Genomic DNA, 16,317 nt, shown 5'->3' with positions numbered 1-16,317 from the left:
TCTATTGAACATCCAAATCTAGTTTTTTTCCCTTTATTTGGGCAGTTTCCTCCTGCCAGCTTGAACATTTATAAATGGCCTCTCTGTTTTCAGTTTTCATGGCTGGTGATGAGTAATTATTGGAAGGTGTGGGCAAAGAAATACATCTTGAAAGATATGAGTCAGTGCATGTGAAACACACTTAGAAGCAGCAGCAGAGTATATTTGGTAGTAAGGGGGGGCAAGGAACAACATTTTAAAGGATTTAGAAATATTCTGTGGACTGACCAAAAGTTTATAGGATTTCCGATTTTTATAGTTTAAAATCATTTAGGGAATGTTAGAGCAGGCATTATTAGCCTTGCCTTTTTGGGGTGGGGCCATTGAAACTCAGAGGGCTTAACTGGCTTGGCCACGTTATATAATTAATACATGATGGAACCAAAACTTAAGTCTAGGACTTGTGCATACAAGTCCAGAGCTCTTTCCATTACAACACACTTGACTACATTTAGACTGCAAGAGAGCTCCAAAGGTTGTGACGTTGGGAAGGGGCAACTGTGGCCATTCTCTGTATTTTGTTTGGGGAAGAATGAAGGGAGAGGAGTTCTGCAAAATGTAACCCAACAAACCTCTGACACGCAACAGGGAACATCTGTGATCTCCTTTGCTCTACTCATCTGACTCTTTGTTTACCACTTTCTCCTCGAGTGAAAAAAGGAACTGAGAGCACGACCCAGATATCATCAGCCAGTACCTGCCCTAGTATTCCTCAAATGGATAGTCCTACAATGTAATGAGTTTGTAAATACTGGGGGTGAGTGGGGGACGCAGTTGGGAATAAGGCAGGAGGAGTTGTTGGATCAGCTGACCAAGTTGTCCTTACATAACGAGGGGGCTTCAACTTTATTCAGTCATCTCTGGTCCCAGGGTTTGTGGAGCTGAAATTATTCCCTCAGAATCTTGACAATAGATGCCCTTCTAGGGAAGGAGGACACATCTTTACCAAGACACAGACTCTACATTAATAAGGGGACTTCAGGGGGCTTCCCTGGTGGCACAGTGGTTGAGAGTCCGCCTGCCGATGCAGGGGACACAGGTTCGTGCCCCGGTCCGGGGAGATCACATATGCTGCGGAGCGGTTGGGCCCGTGAGCCATGGCCGCTGAGCCTGTGCGTCCAGAGCCTGTGCTCCGCAACGGGAGAGGCCACAACAGTGAGAGGCCCGCGTACCGCAAAAAAAAAAAAAAAAATAAGTGGACTTCAGGGTGTGGTTGTAGCTGGATGGGTAGTTAGGATCCACTTTCTGTTAAATCTCATGACCATTGAATTCCTGGACTGATCACGCTCAGCAATTTATCTCTGCTCAACAGCTTCCTCAAGACAAGCCATCTGCAGCCATATCTCCCTCACCACAGCTCAGCCTCTCCTGCATGGAATCCTCTCCGAGCTGCTTCTGATGCAATGGTTCAGCTTGGGATTTCTTTCTCCCACTAATAATACATGTTGATAAGTTAATTCGTGTTAGAACTCTGTAATATGGCTATAATTACTCCTATTTTGCAGGTGAAGAAACTGAGGCTTAGAGAAATCATATAATTTTCTACAGGCATACAATCACATATTAATAGGTAATAGGGTCAGAAGCAGTTTGGGATTCAGACTTGGGTTTTCTCTGTCTTCAGACTGTGCCCCTCAAAGACAGTACCAAATCTGAACTCACCATTTTGTAAGTATACACCTCCTACTCATGAACACAGAAAAAGTAATAGAATTATGTTATTATCACCTATTTATATTTTTCGTCAACATTTTGATTTGGGGATCTTAAAGTACATTTCATGTGTATCTTCATAACTGTCCTAGATCTTAAGCCCCATTAAGAGCATAATTGGCAAACATTTACTGATAATTCATTGGGTGTAGGAGGGCCTAGGCAACATGTTGGAGATAGAAAGAGGAACTTGTCTTTGGACCATGATGGGGAGGCAATGGGGCAGAAGAGGGGAAGTTTCCCTGCTCATTGCTCAGCACAGATATGCACTTACAGCAAATATTTTTAAAGATGAAAGTGATGAATCATACTTGTGACTGTGCTCTAGAAGAAAACCAAAGAACAGGAAGGCTGGGTGATGTGTATTCTCGTGTGATTAGGCCATGTTACATAGAATGCGTGGGTGTCTTCTTAAAATGCAAACCACAGCATACTAGACTATCTCTTAGAATTTTTGCCTAATTCATGCTTATCAATGATGTAGGCTTGCTCGTAATAAAATGAACAGATACATCGTGCATGTGTGTGTGCGCACACATGTGCACCTACCAGTGCTAGGACATAGAGCCTCTTCTCTTCTCCTTGACAGGAAGCAACCCAGCTGCCCCTCTAAAGACGAATTTCCTTCCCTGGGCCTAACATCCTGCTTTTTTGCATGTCACCATATTCATTTTCCCCTGTTTCAAGGGAGGTACAGAAAATGTATCTTGCCAAAGGGCACATGGTGCCAACTAGTGGCTAGGAGGAAAAATACAGAAGCTGGTAAATACACTTCAGCCTCAGGAATTGAGGCGTCATTATTCCCCCAGATACAGATATTCACTGAGCCGGGCTTTGTGGGTATTCAACAACAATTCAGAAGTGTCTCTTATTTCCATCCTTGAAGGAACCTATATTCATTTTAGGGCGTTGAGGAAGAAAAGCTCATTCCCAACAAAAAACTAATAAAGCTGAGGGAATGATTAGGATATCTTAATAAAATGTCCAGGAAATTAACCCTTAATTCTTTTTTCCCCCATTTTTCCAGAATGTCAATACCTATGATTGTTAACAGTGAATAATTTTAATAATACCTGTTGAAAAAAGATTAAAACTATATAGAAAGAAGTGTATAAAGCCTATCATGTAAGTCTCCTCATGCCAGCTCCCAGAAATAACCACTGTTAACAGTTCATATGTATATATTCCTATACATACATACATATATATATACACATATATATGCTCAGACATGCTTTCTATTTGTAAACCATCTTTAAAAATTTTATAATATAGCTAGCATCAACCACTTCCTTTGTTATCTTTTTACATAGTTGCCTAGTATTGTATTGAATGGATAAAACAACTTCTTTAACCACTCCATTACTTGCATTTATTTAGATGTTTGTAGTTTTCACTATACCAGACAATGGATGCTGTGTCAGGGGTCACCAGGCTCCTTCAGGCTTGCTGAGTCACTGGAAGGATTTGCAGAACTCAGAAGAGCAATTATACAAAGTTATGGCTTATTCCAGTGAAAGAGTACAGATTCAGATCAGCAAAGAGAAAAGGTGCATTGTTGAAGTCCAAGAAAAGCAAAGCCAGGTGCAAGCTTCCAGATACCCCCTCCTAGTGGAGTCACAGAGGCACTTGCTTCTTTCTCCCAGTGATGACGTGTAACAACACACTTGAAGTATGGCCAAACAGGAAGCTTACCCAAACTTGGTATCTGGGAGTTTTATTGGGGACCAGTCACATAGGCATGCAGCTCCTGCACGACTGAGCATAACTACTCCATCTCCAGCCTCCCAGAGGTCAAACTGATACAGCATGGCCCAGGGCTTCAGGCATTCAAAAACACTTTTATCAGGCAGGCTATTCTGGGGGCTCAGAGATTGTCTCCCAGGAGCTGGTCAAGGGCAGTCTTCCTGAAGACAGACTTCTCTTTGGAATGTGCTGGGAGAATTAAGCCAGTGCCTCACCTCCCTCCTTTTTGCCCGACTAATTCCCATTTATCCTACAAGACCTAGATCAAGCATCACTTCCTCTGGGAAGCTATCCTTGATTACTCCCCTTCCATTAGGGTTAGATGCCCAGCTCCCACATGCTTCCTTAGTAATTTGCCCTTACTTCTATCAGAACAATAATTGGGCTATTTACTTATCTTTTATTCCAGCTTTTTCTCTAAGTTTCTCGAGGGCAAAGACTCTTACTCATTTTGTAGCCTCAGCATCTACTGTAGTGCCCGACACATAGTAGATGTTTCCAGGATTGTAAAGTGAGAAAGGTTGAGTTGATTCAACTGGGGGCTCAGAACACCGCTAACATGACTCTCCAGGCAAAAACGCTAAGTGAGCCCTTGAGGTAAACCCTTTGGGATGGGGAAGGAAATGGCATTGAGAGGGAAGTAGTGTCTCTTCTGGTACTCCTTTCCCTTCCATTTCTAACATTCAAAAGATGGAGTAACCAGCACCATTAGCCTAAATTCTGTGGGGGATACAAAGATGAAAAAGCAAAATCCTTACCTTGAAGAGGTTCACAGCCTGTGGTGGGAGTAAGGGAAGATAGCACTCTTCCTCTATCCCTGCAGGCTGCCCACTTAAGTGTTCCCAAGCAGATGCATTTGCTGCTTCCTCCATCTGACTTGGATGGGGCTCAAGTGTCCCTGCCCCAAATCTCAATCTCTCTGAAAATTATAAAGTTATATATGAGAAAGACAAAAGCAAGCCCTGGCATCCAGGAACTGGCCTGGAACTACGAGGTAGATCTTCCTTAGTGTTGCTACAGCTGGCTGGGCACTCACAGTTAGGTGTTTTTCCCCTCCTGCTGAATATAAACAATTTCACAGGACATCAACCCCAGACAAGGCAACACTGAGCTCATGATGAAGAAAGACAAAAACAAGACCACCATGAAATTCCCTGCTCATGTGGGAATCCTCACTCTGGGCCCATACTCTAACAGCAATAAAAACCCCAAGCCAGTTTTCTGTCTCTGCTTTCTCAATTCATTTTTGGACCTACTTGTGAGTCACCCTGCTATCTCCAGAAAGCCTCATTATGTGAGTAATAAATCTTTTTATGCCCTTAAAACAAAAACAAGACCACCGTAATCATGTCTGAACACAGATAAAACAGGAACATTGTCCAACTTCAAAATGCCAAACATGTTTTGGTCTTCATGCCAGGACCATGACTGACTGCTACTTCTTGACCAATTACAGCTTTAGTGTCTCTCTAGCCTTTCCTCCCTTAGGTAAGATTTATTAAGATACCCAGTGATAGAATCACCCCCACTTCCTGACAGCATCCAATCCAGAGCAAAGTCCTGCTTCTTTAGATGCTTAGTCCCTTAGCCCAAACTCATCTAATACAAGCTCAAATCCTGTAATAGGATCTTCCTAACACTCTCTTACCTAGATTTCCCGAAATTCTCCAGTTCATGGTTGAGTAATAAACCCAATTTACTTAACTACAGGTGGATTCTTGGTGGTCTTTGGCTGGAGGGCACTGACACACAAAACCATGGGATTAATATCTTCAAATATATAGAACAGTATACATCAACAAGAAAAGGATTCACATACCAATAAAAAACGGGACAAAAAGGAAAAATAGTCCCAAGAGAAGAACTACAAACAAATGGCTTCATAAGCATTGAAAAAATGTTTTATTTCAAATGCATAAAATTATGCTGCTGATTCAGTTGGTGGGACCATCATTTCAGTTTGAGTCCATTTTCTGCTCCTGCAGAAAATCCAGAAAACCTCAACATTAAGAGCCTGAGAAGCCCTGTATTAGTGTTAGTTTATCCTACCCCACCAAGTTGGAGGAGCCGGGTAGAGACAAGGCTCCAGAAGCGGTTTTGAACGGGGTTTAGCTCCGCCCCAGCCGCAGTAACGTCACCTTCCCCCGGTAAATCCACGTTCCCGCGGTCGACTTGGTCCCACGAGGAAGCGGCGGCGCAACTCAGGCCGGCTGGTCCTAGATGAAGGACGTTCTAGCCGACCCCCTACTCGATGGTAGGGCCCTCCTCAGTCCGGCCTCCGGGCGCCGCCATGTTGGAGCCTCAGTACGGGAGCCATGGATGCGAGCGCACGGCCGGCAGCCGGACTCGGGCCAGCTCCGCTGAGCACATGCTGGAGGTGCGGCCGGGGCTGTTCCTGGGTGGAGCTGCGGCAGTCGCGGAGCCGGACCACCTGAGGGAGGCGGGCATCACGGCCGTGCTGACGGTCGACTCGGAGGAGACCGACTTCAACACGGGGGCTGGGGTCGAGGGTCTACGGAGTCTCTTCGTGCCAGCGCTGGACAAACCCGAGACCGACCTGCTTAGCCATCTGGACCGGTGCGTGGCCTTCATCGGCCAGGCCCGCGCCGAGGGCCGCGCGGTGCTGGTGCATTGGTGAGTGGCCGGGTCCGTGGGGAGAGCAACCCCGCCACGCTTCCAGCCTGCCCCCCTCACCCTTCTCCCAGGCCCCAGAAGAGGACGAAGGGGCTGTCGGCCACTAGAACCTTCTCCTCCTCCCTCTCGCACAGGCTTGTGTCTGAGAGAGGATCGGGCAGGAGGCGGGCCCCTGATGGCGTGCAGGCTTTCATTCATTCAGTTTGTGTTGGTTCATCCTGCAGCCGCTGAGTTTTGTTTCGGAGGTAGGAGGAATCTTCAGGTAAATGACAAAGTCCCTGCACTTACAGAGTTTAAATCTGTCCACGAGAGGCCACACACATACCCAGATTATTGTAATGCAGACTAGGATGCGAGGTGTGTAGTAAGAGATTAACAAAGGTTAAGGTTATTCAAACTTCAGAGGAAATTATTTTCATTGCTTTTGTTTGAGGCGGGGTGGCTGATGTAGGGGAAATTTGGGGAGAGAAAAATTGGTTAGGATGTAAAGGATCCCTAAGCCATTCCTAGGGGAAAGATGGAGTAGGTGATAGCAATGGCAAAAAGAGTGTAATAACGATAGTTTACATTTATTGAGCCAGCACTTTTACTGCCAGCATTTGTTCTAAATATTACATAAAGGACATAAGGTAGTGATAAAAGGGAAAGAAGTCTGGGATCAGATCTCCAGAGCTCTTAAAGCCAGCAAAGGAGTTTAGATTTTTTCTGAAGCCATTATAAAATGTTAAAAAAAATTAGTGTAATTATTTTTGAATAGGTAATACCTTCATATGGTTCAGAATTCAAAATGAATAAGGAAATAAGGGAATAATTCTTTTGTACAGCAGTAGTAATTCAGAGGCAAAGGGTTTATTTGAGTAGAAGAAGCAGACAAGAAGTGGACCTGAACTTTACCATTAGTGGGGGGCTGGGTTTTTTTAATTGTTGCTATTTGATGTTTTAAAGGTTTCTTTTTCAGTCACGCAGGGGTCAGTCGAAGTGTGGCTGTAATGACTGCTTTTATGATGAAGACTGACCAACTTACCTTTGAAAAAGCCTATGAAAACCTTAAGACTATCAAACCAGAGGCTAAGTGAGTTCTTTGTCGTAGTAATAATTCTGCTTTTGTGATGTGATTTTATTTATTTAAAGAAAAATTAACTATGTTTGTTTGTCCTTGCAGGATGAATGAGGGGTTTGAGTGGCAACTGAAATTATACCAGGCAATGGGATGTGAAGTAGATACCTCTAGTGCAATTTATAAACAGTATCGTTTACAAAAGGTTACAGAGAAGTATCCAGGTGAGTAATAATTGGTAGTATGTGTTTGGTCCTTTCTAGATGCTGTTTACTCTGACACCAAATGTTTCAGGTGCATTATCCCTTTTTCCAGCGACCCCTTGAGATAGGTATTTATTTCCTTTTGAAACCATGGTTTAGCAAGAAATAGCTTGTTCAGGGTCACGAGGTTTGTAAGTGGCTGGCTTGAATTTGAACTCAGGCACTCTGTACCTGAAACCCAAGGGCTTGATCACTGTGCCCTCCTACCTCATCCTGATTTCTCAACAATGGAGAATATATATATATTTTAATTTCTGAAGTTAGCACTACTTGCCTCAATTTGACATTAGCTGAATTTTGTCTGAAAATGCAGAGTTGATTTTGACAAATGGATACATTTTGTGTCATGTAGAATTGCAGAACTTACCTCAAGAACTCTTTGCTGTTGACCCATCCGCCATTACACAAGGATTGAAAGATGGGGTTCTCTACAAATGTAGAAAGTGCAGGTAAAATATTTTGTATCTTCTGGAGATTTTATTTTGTCTCAGTAGCTGAAAAGTACTGAAAGTTTCAGTTTCTTAAAATCTAGTAGGAGGAATTTAATTGAATAACACAGAAATTTCATATTCAAATCTGGTTTCAAGAAGAATATGAATTCTTAAAAGTAATGCAGTTACTTGTAGAAGTTATTGAAAATTAAAGTAGCATAATCAATGTTATATTAATTTGCCCCCTAAGAAATAACTGCACATTTAATCTATTTTTTCATCCTTTTGCAAGTCATTAATGTTTTTGTTTGTTTGGGGGTTGCAGGCGATCTTTATTTCGAAGTTCTAGCATTTTGGATCATAATGAAGGAAGTGGTCCTATAGCCTTTGCCCATAAGAGAATGACACCATCCTTCATGCTTACTACAGGGAGTCAGGCTCAGTGTACATCTTATTTCATTGAACCTGTGCAGTGGATGGAATCCAGTTTGTTGGGAGTGATGGATGGACAGGTGAGAACACGTTTTACTTTCTACGGTTTTATTATGTCATCTATATTTTGTTCCTTTCATTTTAAACCATATTTTAACTAGCATTTTACTCCATCTTAACTGCTTTCTTTCTAAAGTTTAATATCTTTCTAATATAGATAAGACTTTATCAAAGATAAATTAGTCAAATAAAAACGAGCTGATGTAAAATAGTGAACCACTTTTGGTGGAAAGCTGTTGGTCTAAGTTAATTAATTCCTTTTAAGGGTATTGTTTGTATTTTTTCAAATTAAGACTAACAAACTAATTAGAATATATTTAACAAAACTTGAACTTTGTAAGAAGTAGGGCAAATCAAGGATTTTAAAATTAGATTTTAAATTTCTTCTTAATCTTCCTTTTTTTCTCTTTTGGCTTTGTGTATTTGTTTTCTTGGTTTTTCAGTTTTGTATGTTTGTTGTGAGATTTTTTTTCATTTCCTGTTAATTCTAAAGAATGCAGCTCATATGAGCATCCTGTGACAGCCACAATTCTCCTTTAGGTTTACATGATATTAATCTAAAGATATTCTAAATCTGAGATATAATGATGTTTAAAGTTTGTATAAGTTTGTATGGTGAGTATTTTATGAAACCTTTTCACTGTATTATTTCATTTGAAGAATACAATAACTTTATAAAATCGAGCACATATCTATTCACATTTTATATGTGAGGAAACTTAGTTTGCATTAGTTAGTGTCTTGCCTAGAAAGAGGTACCCTATATTCAAACCCATGGTTTCAGATAATGCTGCTTTATTGAGGTATAATTCACTTACCATATAATGTACCCATTGAAAGTGTACAGTTCAGTGGTTTTTAGTATATTCACGGAGGTTTTTGCAGCTATCACCATTTTTATCGCTACCAAATAAACCTTGTACAGCAGTCACTTCCCATTCTTGATGATATTATTTGTTGAAGTCCACTTTATCTGTTTTTTTCTTTTGTGGCTTGTGCTTTTGCCTTGCTGCTTTTGTTTATTGTTTTTTGGGGCGTGCCTTGCAGCTTGTGGGATCCTAGTTCCCCAACCAGGGATTGAACCTGGGCCCTCAGCAGTGGCAGTGTGGAATCTTAACCACTGGACTGCCAGGGAATTCCCTTGCTGCTTTTATTTAACCCGGAAAACACAAGATAAAGGCGTTTTTGTGAAATATTCTAGATCACATTTGTGCATACTTCTTTGTACACTTATTTGAATTTTCTTGTAGAATATATACCTAAAAGTGGAAATCCTGGCTTGAGGAGTGTGTACATTTTAAATATTACTGATAGTCTGGGCTGACATTAACAATGCCCATACAAATTTGCCTTTCACTAATGTTGAATGCATATACTCATTTCCCCATACCCTTGACATAATGGATATTGTAAAATTGGTAAGGTTTTGTCAGTCTGTCAGTCTGTGAGATGAAAAATGTTAATCCTAAAATGTTTTAATTTGAATCTCCATGACTACTACTGAGACCAACATCTTCATATACTTATGAGCCATTTATATTTTCTTTTACAGTAAATTTCCTTCAGGTCCTTGGCCCATTTTTCTGTGGGTTTTGTCTTTTTCTAATGGATTTGTAGGAGTTCTTTATATAGTCTAGAGTTAATGTTTCGTGTAATATGTTGCAGATATTTTCTCCAGTCTGTTGCTTTTATCTCAGCTTTGTGATACATTTTTTTCTTCAGCTTTTTGAGATATAATTGACATACAGCAGTGTATAAGTTGAAGGTATACAGCATAAATGACATACATATATTGTGAATGTGGGTTTTTTAAATTGTGGTAAAATATTCATAACATAAATTTACCATTTTAACAGTAGCCTTGAGAACATTCACATTGTTGTGCAACTGTCACCACCATCTTCCCCAACTGAAATGCCATACCCATTAAACACTAATTCCCCATACCACCCCCACCAGGCCCTGGCAACCACCATTCTACTTTGTCTTTATGAATTTGAGTACTCCAGGTGCCTCATAAAGTGGAATTACACATATATTTGTCCTTTTGTGACTGGCTTATTGCACTTGGCATAATGTCCTCAAGGTTCATCCATGTTATAGCATGTATCAGAGTTTCCTTCCTTTTTAATGCTGAATAATATTCCATTTTATGTATAGGCTACCACATTTTTTTTTTTTTTTTTGCGGTACGCGGGCCTCTCACTGTTGTGGCCTCTCCCGTTGCGGAGCACAGGCTCCGGACGCGCAGGCTCAGTGGACATGGCTCACGGGCCTAGCTGCTCCGCGGCATGTGGGATCTTCCCGGACCGGGGCACAAACCCATGTCCCCTGCATCGGCAGGCGGACTGTCAACCACTGCACCACCAGGGAAGCCCCACATTTTGTTTATCCGTTCATCTATCCATGGACATTTGGGTTGCTTCCTCCCTTTGAGTATTGTGAATAATGCTGCTATGAACATGGGTATACAAATATCTGTTTGAGTTCCTGCTTTTATCTCTTTGGGGTATATACCTAGAAGTGGAATTACTGGATCATATAGTAACTCTATGTTTAATTGTTTTGAGGAATGTGGTATATTTTGTCAAACTAAAATTTAAGATATTTATGTAATCAATTCTAGTTTCTGAGTTTTATGCCCAGACTTTCTATATAGCTTGTCGATGATTTAAAAGTCAACACATGTGCCACAGTCACAAAACAGTCACAAAACCTTCTGTTTCACATCTCAACCTTCACCTTTCTCCCTTAATGCTGGAATTAATCTATTCCTCCTTTAAACTCCCAGAGTACAACATACTTCTTACACAATTATTGTAGTCTACTATCTATTACAGTAAATTGCCATTACATCTCACTGATTAGACCATCAACTCCTTGAAGGTATGAGCCATGTCTTACCTGTTTTTATATCATATATTACCAAAGATAATTATTTGTTTTGTATAAAAGTGAATGAATGAAGTAACACATTTATTTTATTTCAGCTTCTTTGCCCCAAATGCAATGCCAAGTTGGGTTCTTTCAACTGGTATGGTGAACAGTGCTCATGTGGTAGATGGATAACACCTGCTTTTCAAATACATAAGAACAGAGTGGATGAAATGAAAATGCTGCCAGTTTGGGGATCACAAACAAGAAAAATATGAACTTGTGACATTTGATAACTTGCTGATGATATGTGCTACCCTTGCTTATTGTCATTCATGGCAGATTGTTTAGTTTTAGGCCATTAACATTTCATTTGAAATATGAGAAGATAAAAATCATTTGACTTAGAAACTATTCTTTGTCAGCTTCTTACACTAAGTAGAATGGAAATCAAAACCTTTTAATCATGTAAATTATACTTTATTTGATATTAAAATCTTTTATAACCCAGATACTTTCTTTATTTCATATATATTTAAAAGTTGTGATTTTTGGAATGTTAGTTATGTAATCTTAAGGTCTAGATGGACAAAATTATGTATAAAAATTAGAAACTGTCATGTTTAAGTGACATTCTTTTATTTCTAGAAATGTAAAGCAGATTTGTTTGGACATATTTTGACATTTCTCTTTCTCTCTTTTAAGGGACATTAGTAAAGCTACATTAGTCTGGGTTTTTCTTGGAAATGTAGAAGAAAAGGACATCAGTAAAACACTGACTAAAGTGTGGTTTTCCTATGATACTTTTTGAAGTAATCTACTTAAAGAAATGTATTAATGTTAGGTATATTTCTAATGATGAAGAAAATTAAATGTGGAGTAACTACATATCAATCACCTTTTTTAGCCTGATGTGTTAGTGTATTGGAAAAGGTAATATGTCCGGATTAGTTTTTTTTTTTTTTGCGGTACGCAGGCCTCTTGGGGCATGAACCCATGTCCCCTGCATCAGCAGGCAGACTCTCAACCACTGCGCCACCAGGGAAGCCCCCAGATTAGGTTTTTAATGTGATCTCTGGAGACTGGAATTTATTTTACTCATTGATAATAGTTAGAATTATACCTAATTAGATACTTGAACATTTACATTAAATCAGAATTAGCTAATAAAGAGAAATATAGTCCATGTTCTTAATATGTTTTTCATATTTACACATGTGAGTGTATATGTACATAAACACCAAAACGGGAGTTATTTTAAATGCAAAAAAATGTGAATCATGATCCTCTTTAAAAGTGTGGGAGTGTTATAGGTGATTCTTGAGAATATCTCAGCATAGGACCTGAAGCCTTTGGCAGCTTTCGTATAATAAATTTTTCTTAGGAGAAAAAATTTTTCCACTTCTGTCTTAGCTTTCACAATACCTGTTTACTTCTTTACTTTGTAATGTTATACTCCAGAAAGCTTTTTAAAAACAATTAGGTTGAACCATATGAAATTGCCTCTTTGTAGGTGAAAAGTAATTGAGTAGCAGCAGTTTTGTATATGGTTCAAGCTAATACCTATGTATAACACTGTGGCATCTATCACAGAGAAAATGACATAGATTTTATTTGAATTTATAATTGTTAATTCAGTAAATATTTACTAAGCACCTTTTACGTACGCGATTCTAGGTGATATATTGAACGAACGAGATAAAATCTCTGCCTTGTAATTTATATGCTAGCCAGGAGACATTGACAAAATAGTCTCTTTTTTTGAAAGATAATCGGTATTTGCCAATGAGGAATGATTCTGGGATACCTGACTTTTCTTTATGTAAATTTTGAACTTTTGTGAAACATCCACTAAGCAAGATTTTCAGATTTGAAGTCTTTTAATGTTTTATTTTGGGGGTGGGGTAAATCCGTTATGCCTTTGTTCTCAAAATAAAAAAGGAATCCTTTCTTTTTAATATTTAGGAATATCAATGTAAAACATTTGAATTTACACATTTGTTGAAAATAGCAATATTAACCTTACTTCAGAGGCAGTGTGGTACAGTGAAAACAGTACTGAAGTAGAGGTCAGAGAGCGGCTCTAATAATTCTGGCTCTACTGATCACCATCTTCCTGGAAGTGAGCAGGTCTTTTGAAAATTGGGAGTCATTTCTCATCTTCACAAAATGGGATTAATATATGTTCTGCTGTCCTGACAGGGTTGTTTGAAAGATCATTTGCATTAGCTTTAATTTCTTTTTACATAAAATGGAGATAACAGTAGTATCTGGGTTATTACAAGGATTTTTGTGATACACTGCAGATAAAGAACTTAGTATAGTGCCTAGCTAGTAGCAGTCAACATTTTCCCTTACCTTTACCACTTCCCTGGTGGTCCAGTGGTTAAGAATCCACCTTCCAATGCAGGGGGTGTGGGTTCAGTCTCTGATTGGGGAACTAAGATCCCACGTGCTGCGGAGCAACAAAGCCCGCAGGCCCTGGAGCCCACATGCCACAACTACTGAGCTCATGCACTCTAGAGCCCGTGCGCCACAACTAGAGAGGATCCTGCGTGCTGCACCTAAGACCCGACGCAGCCAAATAAATAAATATTTTTAAAAAATTAGCATTCTTAAGAAAAAACCTTTCCCTTAAAATAGCTGCAGTTTATTGAGCACTTACCTGCCAGTCACAATCCTAAACACTTAATGTGTATTTGATTTAATCCTCAAAACAGCCATGAGATAGATCCTATTATTCCCATTTTACAGGTGAAATTGAGGCTCAGAAAGATTAAGTCACTTCCTCAAAGTTACATAGCAAATGAACCTAGATTAGAAGCAAGATTTGGCTTACTCCAAAATTTGAGCTTTTAACCTCTATATTCTAATATTTGGGCTCACTGTTCAGGGTGGTATTTGTCTTAAAGATGTCATACTAAAAATGTCAATCAGATTGTAAAATCTAATAGTACTGATGAAATGCAGTTTTTAACTAAGCTATAAATTCACTAGTCAGGCATCCCACCAACATTTGCAGGGTACAAATTGAGGCCTACATTCTATTTCTCTTCAAAGTTATAAATAAAGCTACCAAACTATTAAAATGTTTTGTTCTCTTGACAAATATATCTTCATAATGACCTGGAAGACAAGGTTTGAATTTAGAATTCTCTGACTTCATGGAGTTTCATGACAAAATATGGCAATGCACTGAGAGTTGGCCCCTGACCTACAGACTGCCCCCCTTTTCCCACCCCTGGATTTGTTCATGCGGACCCTGGTGTATATGTATATGTGGACTCCCCACCTCACATTTCTAAGCTCTGTCTACACTCCTGGCATACAGTATTGGCACAGTTCTGTCAGAGGCCTGAGCAAGGCTTGGAGCTATTTGGGCTAGTTGGTTGTCAGAAGTGTGTCTAGAAAGGGACCACGTGTCCTGGCTGAGCACATCACTTTGGCATCGTGGATTCTTAACCTGTGGGAAGAGACATTACCAGATGCCAGAGTAAAGTCCTAGGTATGGATCTAGACATAAAATTCTTTCAAATTTTATTTCTCTGCCAAGGGTTTAAGTTGAAAGCAAATGAATAAATGAAAGAAAAAGTATTTGATAACATTCAACATTTATGACAAAAAAAAGGTAACTAGAATGGAAGGAAGCTTCCTTAATGTGCATATAAAAGAAGAAAACTACAAACAGCACATTTCTTAATGATAATCGAAAATGTTTCCTTGTATTTAAAAAAAATCTCCAGAAAAAAATTTTGCAAAAACAAATGAGGAAACAAAAAAACAAAACCAATCAAGCCCCTAGATATTACAATCAGCAGAATCACAAAGTGAGAAATTATACAGGACAAATGAAAAATTCTTTTTTTTTGGCTGCACCGCACAGCAGGATCTTAGTTGCCTAACCAGGGATTGAACTCGGACATCAGCAGTGAGGCAGTGAAAGTGCTCAGCCCTGAAAGGGCAGAGTCCTAACCACTGGACCACCAGGGAATTCCTGCAAGTGACAGATTCTTATCTCTTGTTTGTTTGAAATTTTCCATATTAAAGGTTAAGTTTTAAAACGTTGATGTTAAATAAAATAGATTTTTAAATGCTAGTGTTTGTGTACAGTAAGTCTACACAGAAAATTCTAGAGGATTTACAGACAAAATATTAGAATGATGTAATTCAATACGGTTTTTGAATACAAAATTGCTCTATAAAAGTCAATAGTGTTACTATACCCCAGCAATAACTGAATTAAAAAAAATTTTTTTTTAAAGAAAAGGATGTGTAAAATGAAACTAAAACTATGAAAAGAAAACTTCCCTCAGTAGGGGGAAGGATTTCTTATGCAATATACAAATAACAGAGATCATTAACAAAATTTGATACACTTGACTATGTTAAAATTAAAACCTAGAGGACAAAAACCCCATAAACAAAGACAAGTGTCAACCTAAGAGAAGGTATTTGCTATATACATACGGGTTAAATGAATAGACTATTTAAAGGTGTACACATCATTGAGAGAAAGAAAATCCAATAGGAAATTTTATAAAAGGTAAGAATGGGCAATTCACAGAAGAGGAAATAAGGTTTAATGAACATGAAAAGATGCACCACCTCTTTAATTTACATTTAATTTAAATGTAAATTATAGTCACACCCTTCACAGGCAAAAAATAAAAGTCTGACTACATCTAGTGTTGGTGAGAATTCATCACTGCTAACGAGAGTGTAAATTGGTATAATTTGGCAAATAGTAGTACTCCTACTGCATGATCCAGCATATATCTTAAAGACATTCTTGCATATATGCACAAGGATACCCATAGAAGGATATATTTTATGTAACAGTAAAAAGTTGAAACAATCCAAATGTTCACCAGTAGGGAAATGAAAAAAAGTCTATATTGTATATTAATAATGTATATATTCAAGGAAATACTATAGAACAGTTAAAACAGATCATCAAAAAGTAATGTTGAATGAGAAAAGTGACTTGGAGAACATTAGTGCTATAAGTTTATGTAAATTAAAATACCCCCAAACAGCACTAAATGTATGTATCTATACACATATTTAA

The 16,317-nt window shown here is 39.0% G+C and overlaps 1 protein-coding gene across 1 annotated transcript; it reads left to right on the top strand.

Annotated features, from left to right (window-relative positions):
* Positions 1–5,662: 5,662 nt before the first annotated feature.
* Positions 5,663–12,212, top strand: DUSP12 (dual specificity phosphatase 12). The gene is made up of 6 exons (XM_030847407.3): positions 5,663–6,132; positions 7,091–7,204; positions 7,295–7,413; positions 7,805–7,901; positions 8,209–8,395; positions 11,366–12,212. The coding sequence occupies exons 1-6, from the start codon at positions 5,750–5,752 to the stop codon at positions 11,525–11,527; spliced, it is 1,062 nt and encodes a 353-aa protein (XP_030703267.1). The 5' UTR covers positions 5,663–5,749; the 3' UTR covers positions 11,528–12,212.
* Positions 12,213–16,317: the final 4,105 nt, after the last annotated feature.

Source organism: Globicephala melas, chromosome 1 (genome assembly GCF_963455315.2).
Source record: "Globicephala melas chromosome 1, mGloMel1.2, whole genome shotgun sequence".
NCBI lineage: Eukaryota > Metazoa > Chordata > Mammalia > Artiodactyla > Delphinidae > Globicephala > Globicephala melas.
The sequence above is the reverse complement of the archived record's forward strand: the minus strand, read 5'-3'. Positions and strand labels throughout refer to the sequence as shown.

Excerpts from the sequence above, each read along its gene's own strand:
- DUSP12 (XM_030847407.3), top strand. The coding sequence starts at position 5,750 with ATGGTAGGGCCCTCCTCAGTCCGGCCTCCGGGCGCCGCCATGTTGGAG. Across the intron at positions 7,902-8,208 it reads TACAAATGTAGAAAGTGCAG|GCGATCTTTATTTCGAAGTT; the intron begins GTAAAATATTTT and ends TGGGGGTTGCAG. Across the intron at positions 8,396-11,365 it reads TGGGAGTGATGGATGGACAG|CTTCTTTGCCCCAAATGCAA; the intron begins GTGAGAACACGT and ends ATTTTATTTCAG.